The sequence below is a fragment of the Mustela putorius genome, unplaced genomic scaffold, assembly GCF_011764305.1.
Source record: "Mustela putorius furo isolate JIRA1106 unplaced genomic scaffold, ASM1176430v1.1 tig00000592_pilon_pilon_pilon, whole genome shotgun sequence".
NCBI classification, from domain to species: Eukaryota; Metazoa; Chordata; class Mammalia; order Carnivora; family Mustelidae; genus Mustela; species Mustela putorius.
This window is the reverse complement of record NW_025421426.1, coordinates 10,776,475-10,787,204: the sequence shown is the minus strand read 5'-3', so window position 1 is coordinate 10,787,204 and position 10,730 is coordinate 10,776,475. Positions and strand designations below refer to the sequence as shown.

Sequence of the window (10,730 nt, the reverse complement as noted above, 5' to 3'; positions counted from 1 at the left end):
GGTTAAGCCGCTGCCTTTGGCTCAGGTCATGATCTCAGGGTCCTGGGATCGAGTCCCACATCGGGCTCTCTGCTCAGCAGGGAGTCTGCTTCCTCCTCTCTTTCTCTCTGCCTGCCTCTCTGCCTACTTGTGATCTCTGTCTGTCAAATAAACAAATAAAATCTTTAAAAAAAAAAAAAAAAAAAAAAAAAAGAAAAGGTCAAGTAAAGGGCTTAACACCAGTCCCTACTGATATTATTAGCCCTGAGTGTGGCTGACCTCCTCGTGCTGCCGGTCCATACTCTTTTTGGTGGAAGCAGAAGGCACGTCGTGCAGCTTCAGGCTTGAGTGAGGAGGGGCTTGGCCAGCCTCTCAGGCCCCAGGGTGAGGACTTCTGGGGATGGGACTGTAGTGGGCACCTTTTCTAGCCGTCTGTGGGACGGACACCTGGCCAGCTTGCCATCCAGAGCCATGTTCTGACCACCAGAGGGCGTGTGCCTGTGTGTTCATTCCAGAAGCATCCTGAGAACTTAAGTCTCTTCAGACGGAGGCTGCAGCCCAGAGAGGGTGAAGAAGGGCTTATCCAATAATATGATAATAATAATAACAACAACAACAATAATGCTATGGACTGAATGTTTGTGTCCCCCCACAAATTCATATGTGAAACTGAATCCCCAGTGTGACCGTATTAGGAGGTGGGGCCTTGGGGAGGTGATTAGGTCATAGGGGTGGAGCCCTCACAAATGGGATCCGTGCTCTTATAAAAGAGACTTCAGAGGTTCCAGTGCTCCTGCGAAATGACACCCCGTGAGAAACTGGCAATCTGTTAGCCAGGAAGTGGGCGTTCGCCGTATACCAAATCTGCTGGTGCCTTGATCTTGGACTTCCCAGCTGCCATGACTGTCAGGAATATGTTTCCGTTGTTTATAAGGCCAAAAAAAAACAAACCCCAAAACAAAAAACAAACTTAAGCAGGTTCTGACCGGCTCCAAGGCAGTTTGCAGTTCGGTAAGACACCCCGACGGCGAGTGAGAGCTCCTGTCCTGTGATATCTTTCTGGGGAAGAAAGATAAGGAGCAAAGCTCCCTACAGCCTCTTGGCCTTGTCCCCCAGGACTCCTCCACCAGTACCTGAAGAACCAGAAACAGGACCTCAAAGGCAGGAGGCCAGACCTGTGGCCAGGGAACAAAGCGCTGGGGCGGAAGCGGGCAGGGGAGAGGCTGCCGGGGTGGCAGCTGCCTCGTGGTGCCCAAGGCAGGGCTCTCTGGGGCCGATGAGCAGGGATGGCAGGAGGAGCTGCAGAGTACGGCACATGGGGCTGCCGATAGGATCCCAGAGGCTCGGGGGGTGGCTGCAAGGTGCAGAGTTGTGGTGAAAGGCTGAAGCTTAGGGGCCGAAGGTCAGGGAAGGACAGTCTGATGAGCAGGGGAGGCCCCATGGGAAGGGGGTGGTGGCGAGCTGCAGCCGCATGTCCAGAACCAATGCCCCGTGAACAGGAAAGAGGCAGCTCTCTTGGACTGTTAGAGGCAGGGCAAGCCCCGTGGGACAGTGACCGCGTGGCTCCAGGCCTGCCGAGGCTGGTGAGAGAGGCAGGGGCCAGGCTTGTCAGAGCGGCCAAAGGTAACTGAAGTCCAGGCAGGCAGGCGCCAGGCCTGGCCAAGAAGGAGGCCCAGCAGAGCGGAGTCCCACAGGAGACCCTGTAGCAGCCGAGGCTGGAGGCCAGGAGCTGGGACTGCAGGCAGAGCGGCGGGTGGCTGGTAGCGTGGAGGTGGCGAGCAGGTTCACGTAGGCAGCGGGCAAACCGGACCGGGCTCAGGTGAGCACAGGGACGAGGACGGGAGCCGGAGGCGATGGCCGCGGCTTCCAGGCCCGGTTCCCGCACAGAATCTCCCTCGCCCCCCGCCAGTGGTTCGGGGCCCCGGAGGTCTCAAGAAGAGGAGGGCAGACCGAATGGGCTTCTGCTGCCGGGGCTGAGATCCTTGGCGGGTAGAGGCCGTTCTGCTGCAGGGCATCTAGAGAACAGTCAGGAATGCTACAGCATCTCCTTGTGGGGCCCAGGGTGATGTAGCCTCAGAGACAGGGGGCTGGGGTCGTTCCTGACAGCTGAGCCCCAGAAGTCTGTGAAGTGAGGAGCGTACCTGGCCAGAGGGAGCGAGCTGTGCGTGAGGGGTCCCATCGCCCTCCCTCTTGGCTCTGCAAGACTCTCAGAAAGGGGCCGCGGTCCTCCCAAGGGGCAGGGGTACGAGCGGGCCCTGGGGACCAGCTTCGTCCTCAGAGTCAGCCTGCTGGCCTCGGCCTCTGCCTCCGCCTGCAGCGCTAGCCGCGGACGCCATGCACCAGTCCCTCTTCATGTCAGCCCTGTCGGCCCACCCGGACCGCTCGCTGTCCGTGTGCTGGGAACAGCACTGCAAGCTCCTGCCGGGAGTGGCGGGCATCTCCGCCTCTGCAGTTGCCAAGTGGACCATTGATGAGGTGAGAGCGAGGACCCATCCCCGTTCCTCTCCCTTACTGTGCCCTCCCCACAGCCTGGCGGGAGGGCTCAGGAAAGGCCCCGGGCAGGCAGAGGCGGACTCGGCTCCTGGCAGCATCCGCTGCTCCTGTCTCCTGTCCGTGGTCCCTCTGGGTGGGTGCCCAGCGGGGGCCGATCGATGGTTCAGCAGGCCTCCCCTGGCCGGTGGGGGCGCCCCGCACTTCTAGTCCCCAGGCAAGTCCAGCGGGAGAGACGCTTCCCCTGGGCCCCGGCTCGCTCACCCAGCAGCAGGGACACAAGCATCCTCGCAGGCTAATAAGGAAAAATGACATTGTCAAAGCCCCGAGAGCAGCCAGTGCACGTGGGACCGCCTCTCCCTTGCGCTCCCAGGCCCCATCCCCTTGGCAACAGGTGCTTCTCTGGTTTCCAAGGTCTTCAGCTTCGTTCAGACCCTGACCGGCTGTGAGGACCAGGCACGACTCTTCAAAGATGAGGTGAGGTACAAGTGCAGAGTGGGGCAGAAGGGTCAGTCACTGAGGCGACAGGGAGCAGATGCCCTCAGCAGCGCTGCCCCCTGCCAGGAAGGGCCCTCTGTTGTCCTGCCTGTGGGGACTCTGGGAAAAATCCAGTACGGACCGTGGCCCAGCTTGTAAACCCTCTGTGTTCAGATCACCGCAGGAAGGAGAATGCCTCTCGGAGACGGGGCTCCATTCGCTCCTCTGCTCTCCTTGCGGCCTGCCTTCCAAACCCAGCTCACTAGGGACAGTAAGTTCAAGTGGGTCCTGAAAGGCATAGGTCTGCCTCTTTCGCCAGGGTCCTAACACATACGTAGTACCAAGACCCGAAAGCTTACCAAGGACAAGAAGCAGTAAGTCGTACATAAAAGAACCATAGCTTTACAGACAGGGTGAGTGTGAATCCCAGTTCTGCCAGTTGGAGCTCTTTACTGTGTGTGACTGCATCTTCTTATCTATAAAATGAGTTAAAACAGGGATAATGCGGCCATAACGGTGACAACCTCACAGGGCTGTCCTGAACAATGGCCATGATGAATGGATCGTGATACCAGAATGTCTAGTATAATTATATCGCTCGCCTGCTATAGAGTAATACACAAATCCTATCACTATAACAGAATGCCTGGTACTGGGGTGGGGGAGGGGGGCTCAGTGGTGGTTTTAACTCTGAATAGTCGTCCTTAAGTCCTCAAGTGAAGATTTTTATCGTGATTCCGAATTCACACAGTTTGAAACTGGAAGGGTAGCTTGGAGTTTGTTTAGATCTCCCCTCCCAAGAATACACGCGTCCATACCCCTTCATCCAGGAAAGCATAGTCTCAGCTCCCCATAAGTGGGAAAGGCGCCCATAGGAAAGAAGTCTCTTCCTCTTCCCCGAGAAGACTCACTCCCTCTAGACCCAGCATAGCCAGTTCTTCATAGTAACCTCGTGTGGGGGAGCCCACAGATGCCACCCCACTCCCGGTGCTTGCCTGCTGGGCTGGTGGTCTCACTCTGACATATGTGTTCAGGGCTGTACCCCGGTGTCAGATGCTTTCTGACCAGCACAGAACACGCCGGTTGAGTTCTCCCGTACATGCTTTCTGGTTTTGTTTTTTAAAGGGCTTTATCTTTACAGAGCAGTTTTAGATTGATAGCAAAATGGAGAGGAAAGTACAGAGATTCCCCATCCAGCCCCCACCCTGATACCCCCACCTGTCACCAGGCACAGCCGCCCCCCCCCTTAACAGCTGCACCCACCGCAGGGTTACACTTGTTAGAATCCTTGAACCGACCCCCAGATGTTTCTTAATGGAGTTAAAAATGTACATGGAACAAAATCCACGCACCTTAGAAGTACAGTTCCACGAGTTTTGTGAGACGAACACACCTGAACCCAGAACTTCAGCCAAGATCTAGAACGTTCCCATCATACCAGGGAGTTCTTACAGTCTTTCTTGGCCCCTTTGTCAGTCCCTGCCCTCATCAGTGGCCACTGTTCTAATTTCTAGCACCGTAAGTTAGTTATACCTGTTCTCAGATGTCACATAAAGGGGGGTGCAGCTTTTATCCTTTGGTGTCTGTCTCTTTTCACTCAGTGTGACGTTTCTCAGGCTCATCCGTGTTACCGTGTATAACCAGTGGTCTGTCCATTCGTATTGCTCAGTACCGCTCCATTTTATGAAGAGCCCATGCTTCTCCTGTTACTGGATATTTGGGTTGTTTTCTCTTGCCCTAGACGCAAACCCTATATAATTTTTTCTTTTCTTTTTCTTTTTTTTTTAAGCAAAAATTAAGTTTGCACTAGCTTCATTATAGCCACATCAGACCAGCTTGGAGGTCACAAAAGTCCCCAAGTGCCGTTTATTATATCAATTTCCATTATATTCTAACCACATTTTCCAGTTTGTTACTTGTACCACTGTTCTTTTTTTTTTATTAACCTAATGTACAACTTTACATTTATCCCTATTAAATGTTATTTTGTTGGTTTCATAGTCTCATTGTTTTAAATCTTGATCCTGTCATCTCTAATACCAGTAAGCCTTTCCAGTGTCATACACCTTGTCATTTGGTGACTCAGCCACACCTTTACCACACCTGTTTCACTGGTTAGAGGTCTCCCTCTGTGACGACAGTCATAACTCCTTGCTGAGTGTAGTCATTCAGCCAGCCACAGAGCCACACGAAAGTTAGGTGCTACAACATCCTCCCCTTGTCAGAAGAAGGGCTCTCTCCCACCCTGAGCACCTGCTGTGTGTCTCAGTTCGGCATGGTCTGGGACACAAAAGCAGTGGCCAGAAGGGGCAAAGGGTGGACGGCCAGCATCAGATGGGGTCTCAGTGGGAAGCAGGACGCCTGTGAGAGCTGAAGATGACCCTTCCCAGGATCTGGTCCGTGGCATCACCCCCCACCCCCCAGGATCTGGACCACGCTCCAGGGAGTGGCCGTGGTTGGGCTGAAATGGTCCACTCCGACACACACAACGTCAAGATTCTCTCTGGCTGGGACACAGACCAGTCATTAGCGTGAGAAATTAGGGCAAAGCAGACTGACGGTCTCATGGGTAGTCAGTCTGTCCAGTCTGGCGGTTGGCCCAGCCCAGATTCAGACGAAATCACTCTCCCATCCTCTCTCCCCGCAAACCCCCAGCAAGAAGAGCTCATAGGTGACACCGTGCACATCCCACTGCATCCCCTGTGCACGCCCCCTGCGTCTGCGTGTTGACCTGCCAGCAGCAGGGACACTAACCTGGGGCAGGTGTTTTGAGGCCACTGGCCGGGAGGACTCAGAAGACGTTATGCACACACACTGACCTCAGACCAGGCAGCAGAAAGAAAGAAAGAGTATGTGGGTGAACGTGGGGGAGCCAGTGGAGATCTCTGTCCTTCTCTGTCCCCATCGCGATCTTCCTTTTTTCCTTTCTCCCTCCCTCGTTTCTCCTTTTCCTTCCTCTTCCCATCTCTGTCCCCCCCTCCCCTCCCCCATCCCTGACTCCGTTTCTCTTTCTCCCCCGCCCGCTCCCTACGCATCCCCCGCCCACCTCCCCGCCACTCCTTCCCGCGGCCCTCTCCCTCCACCCTCTCCGCTTTCCGCCTCCCTCCCCTGACCCCTCAGATGATTGACGGCGAGGCCTTCCTTTTGCTGACACAGGCGGACATTGTGAAGATCATGAGCGTCAAGCTGGGTCCGGCCTTGAAGATCTATAACGCCATTCTCATGTTCAAAAACGCCGATGACACCTTAAAGTGAGTGGCTCGGGGCCGGGCTCACCTCCAGCCCAAGCTGGGCCTCCCTCCGCAGCCAACGCTTCCTTCCCAACTCGAGTTCCTCATATCCCACCCCCACCCCCATCCCCCTCTACGACTTACCAGGGGTTGGTGCTCCTTCTCTCTGGGGTTGCTTCCTACAGGATACCTGGGAGTCCTAGCCCCCGAGTCCTGGGGCTCATCTGCCAACAGGCACACCAGTGAGGGTGTGACTGGGCTGGGGGAACATTACCGGTGGAGTAGACCGGAGGGGCCCTGCCTCTGGCCGCCCCACATCTCTAGCTGACTTGTGTGATCACCAAAGGGTCTTTATCTTAGCGGTTAAGGACAATCTGTTAGAAGGGGAATCCTCGGGTCAGAGGCTCATTTCTCTTGGGCCTCTCTCCATGCTTTTCTTGCCTTGGCTCCAGCCAGGAAGTGACCCAGCCACAAACATACGTACTTGCTCCGCTGTCTGGTTTCCTGGGCAGGGCCCACCCAGACCCCACTGGCTCTTCCCCCGTGGATGGGTGAGCTTTGGAAACAGGTTGTCCTAGGATACACTGGGCGTCTCTGGCTGCTTTTCTCGGGATGCTAAGCCCAGATGCCTTTCTGAGCATGCTGTTCTGATGAGCTGGCATTGTGGTGGCCCACGCCAAACCCTGTTTCCAGCAGAGTGGATGGTTAGGACCTGTTTCACTTGTGCGGAAGAGTTTAAGGCTCCACATGGGTTCCCCATATACCCTTCCTGTATCAGGTGTGGGGAAGAGGCAGCACAAGGGTATGTCAGACAATCTCGGGTCTTTGCTCCCCAGAGGGGCATCTCCAGCAAGCATGATGGTCCCTGAAGCTGGGCCTACCATCCTTCCCTGCAGGCATGGATCTCAGCCAGGGTACTGGTCCTGGGGTGAGGACCCCATGCCTGCCAGGCCTCCTGCCGTGGGGATGTGCCGCTCGGTCTAGCGCGCATACCTCACAACATCACATTCGACCTGTCCCGTCAATGTCTTGCTCTTGAGGTCTTACAAAGCCCCCTTGAAGTTGGGAGTTGGGAAGGTGAATTCTTCTGTCTTTGAATTCTCTGTGTTCCGTAAGCCTTTCTTACCACTCTCCATCTGTCTTGCACTGCCAGCCGGGTGTCTGCTGGGGCTCGGGGACTTCAACCTTTCTGTCCAAGTGGGGGCTGAGCCTCCACCGAGCCGCTGCCAAACCAACCAGGGTGGGGCAGGGGCAGAGGGCCCAGAGCAGCTGGCCCCACAGGGAGGTGAGGGGCAACCGCCAAGCTCCCGTGGCCCCAGGTGCTGCGATGGGCCTGCGGGGTGCAGAGCCCGACCCTTCCCTCAGTCACGTGGTATGTGTGTGCACATCAGCGCCCCCCCCAGAAGTGTTTGACAGGTGCATCTGTGAGGCTCAGTGTTGGGAAAATGTCAAGGGCTATTATTGTTAAAATATGAAGCTTTATCTTTCCCATAGAAGTGGGACACCCAAAGCTCTGTTGATTTCCTGCCACAGCCCAGTAGGGGACTCTCCCTCCTGTGGGCCCAGACAGCTCTGGGCCGGGGCAGCCATTCAGCCGCCCCGCTGAACTCCCACAGGACTTCTAATGTTCCTGCCCTTTCGGCCCTTAGAGGCAGCTCTGAGCACAGCCTTCCTGAGAAGAAAGTGGGTAGGCCCTGCCTCTGGCTGAGGCTCAGGCTCCCAGAGGTTGCATTGGTGCCCCACCTTGGCCAAGAGGCAGGAGGGGCCAGTCCGAGCCTCTCTCCCTTGGTTCGCTTGGGTGGTGGCGGAATTCTCTAGCAACTTGGCCTGGTCGGCTTCTCTTTGAAACTGAGGAGAAGCTGGCTTTGTGGTGTGAGGAGAAGGCGGCAAGGATGCACGGCTGTGCCGTGGGAGCTCCCCACTCCCGAGGAGCAGGACTGGGACAGCTCTGCCACGCGGATCTGCCGGCCACACTCGCAGTCGACGGGAGAGGCAGGCTGGACTACCAACGGGCCTTGAGGAGAGGGGCCCCAGGCCTCCGAACTTGGAGACCTCAGCACTTTCTGCACCAACGTCAAACTCTTCAGAAAGAAACCATAAGAAAGGGGGAAAGCAGTCGACCCTCCGGCCCCTTCACCCACATCTTGTCCCTAGAGGAGATCCTCCCACGTTGACGGGGATGCAGGTGATGCGCCAGCGCCCTGCTCTGGGCAGCAGACACGGCTCACACTCTGGCCCCCAACAGCTGCACCCAGCCCCCCGCCCGGCCCTGGCTTAGGTCAGTGAGGACCTTTCTGTTAAATTTCTGAAGCAGAGAGAACGGACCCAGAGTTTGAAAACGAAGCCTGTTTGCACTTTCATTCACATGCACTTTGGTGGGATTGTTTTTGTATCTTCCGTATGTGTGTGTGTGTGCACGCGTGTGCGTGTGCGTGTGTGTGTGTTCTTTAAGAGCATCTTCTGGTTTAAGATAAAATGACTCTTGGCTCTTGAGGGAGAAAAATTTACAAGCTGTGGTGTGTTGTCAGTGTATTGAAACAACATAAATAAACTTTGAACATCGGGTGATACACAGTCAGAGTCTGTTTCTATTTTCATGGTAAAACATCCAGAAAACACCAAAATGAATATCAATAGCGCCATTATTGAAGAGAATAAAGCATTCCCTTTATTGTTAGGGGGTCCTTATTCTATTTTAAAGGTAAGGAACAAAGGGTAAAGATAAACCAGTCTACTTGTCTACACAGAGAAACGTAAACAATGGGAACCTCCAGAAACAGTGGACAGGGGTGGAAAATTCAGCGAAGCCCTACAGTTTTTAAAATAACATCAAACTGGGACCCCTGGGTGGCTCAGTCGTTAAGCGTCTGCCTTCGGCTCAGGTCAAGATCCCAGGGTCCTGGGACGGAGTCTCACTTTGCTTCGGGCTCCTTGCTGAGCGGGGAGTCTGCTTCTCCCTCTGCTTGCCGCTCCTCTGGCTTGTGTGTGCGCGTGTTCTCTCTCTCTCTCTCTCTCTCTCTCTGATAGATAAATAAATAAATGAAATCTTTAAAAAAAAAAAAAAGTAACATCAAACTTTCAGGTGGAAAATGTCAAGCTAAACCGTCAAACTTCATTAAGTTTCCCAGAGACCGTGAGCAAACAAAAGCAGCAGACATGCCCTGTCCAATCCCATCAACCCCTTTGTTGTCAATATCCTTGATTTCTTGGCCCCGCTGCTCTTCCAGACTGCTCGGCTAGAACACCAACCACGGAGCTGTCCACGCCCATCTTCTCCACACCTTTACCCGGAGCTAATCTGACTAAGCCCACTGGTGCCATGGTTGACTGATGGTCTCCAGCTTCAGTGTGGACCCTCAGGGCTGCCCAGGAAGCAGCTGGGTTTTTGAACAGTGTATTACCTTTGATTTCCCTTTTCACTGTCTTCAAACCTCCTGCCCTGTTAACTTCCCTTGTTGTCTTAATATATGTGCTCATTGTCATGCTCATTCACAGAGAAAATGGAAGTCATCAGAAGGAATACCCCCACCTTCCTGCCGCCTCATCTGCCAGTCTTCTTCCACCCATATCCCTCCTTCCTTCTCCCCTACTCATCACAGAAGAAGAACTGATCCTTCCCCTTGTGGAAGTTCTCCCTCTACCAGCCATGGCTGCTATCCCAGAAAAAGAAACATTGAGAGGCAAGAAAGGACTTTGGGAAATTTAAAACTGATGGCAGGGATGATTCAACACACAGGTTGAAAGATAAAGTTGATAGTGCCCAGAAAGTAGAAGAAAAAGACAAGGCTCAGTTGGTTAAGCGACTGCCTTTGACTCAGGTCATGATCCTGGAGTCCCAGGATTGAGTTCCGCATCGGGCTGCCTGCTCGGTGGGGGGTCTGCTTCTCCCTCTGGTCCTCCCCCTTCTCATGCTCTCTCTCTCTCTCAAATAAATAAATGAAATCTTGGGGAAAAAAGAAGAAAAAGACAAGGAAAGAAAAAGGGGAAAGAACTTTAAAAATTAGAGGACTAGGGGCACCTGGATGGCTCAGTGGGTTAAAGCCTCTACCTTCAGCTCAGGCCATGGTCCCAGATTCCTGGGATCGAGCCCCACATCGGGCTCTCTGCTCAGCGGGGAGCCTGCTTTCCCCTCTCTTTCTGCCCGCTTGTGATCTCTCTCTCTCTGTGTCATATGAATAAATAAAACCTTTAAAAGAAAAAAAAGGAACAGAGAAATTACATATTTTTTTAAAAACTTTTTTTTTTAAAGTAACGTTCACAGAGTTGAAAGGTAGTAGTGGCCAAACTAAAACGTTACACTGAATGCCCAACACAATGGATGTAAAAGGAATGACACTAAGCTACATTAGTGCAAAATATCAGAATAATGAGAACAAAGAGAAGATTTAAAAGCTTCCAGAGGGAATAAGACAGGTCTCATCCAAAGGAACATGAATCAATAACATCGAACCCAGTGGCAATGCTGGAAGCAAGGAAGTGGAGCAACATCTGCACAATTCCAAAGGAAAGTTATTTCCTCCCTAGAGTTCTGTGCCTAGCCAAGTTGTCAGTTAA

The 10,730-nt window shown here is 53.8% G+C and overlaps 1 protein-coding gene across 7 annotated transcripts in view; it reads left to right on the top strand.

Moving 5' to 3' along the window:
* L3MBTL1 (L3MBTL histone methyl-lysine binding protein 1) overlaps nucleotides 1–8,750 on the top strand; it is a 36,228-nt gene extending 27,478 nt beyond the window's left edge. For 2 of the 7 annotated variants that reach the window (XM_045082192.1, XM_045082200.1), the window contains exons 20-21: nucleotides 2,297–2,454; nucleotides 2,884–5,595. In XM_045082192.1, coding sequence (XP_044938127.1) covers nucleotides 2,297–2,454; nucleotides 2,884–3,105 — 380 coding nt within the window. In that variant the 3' untranslated portion in view covers nucleotides 3,106–5,595. The other 5 variants (XM_045082199.1, XM_045082196.1, XR_006607374.1 and 2 more) reach the window with 4 other exon arrangements.
* The last annotated feature ends 1,980 nt before the right edge of the window (nucleotides 8,751–10,730 follow it).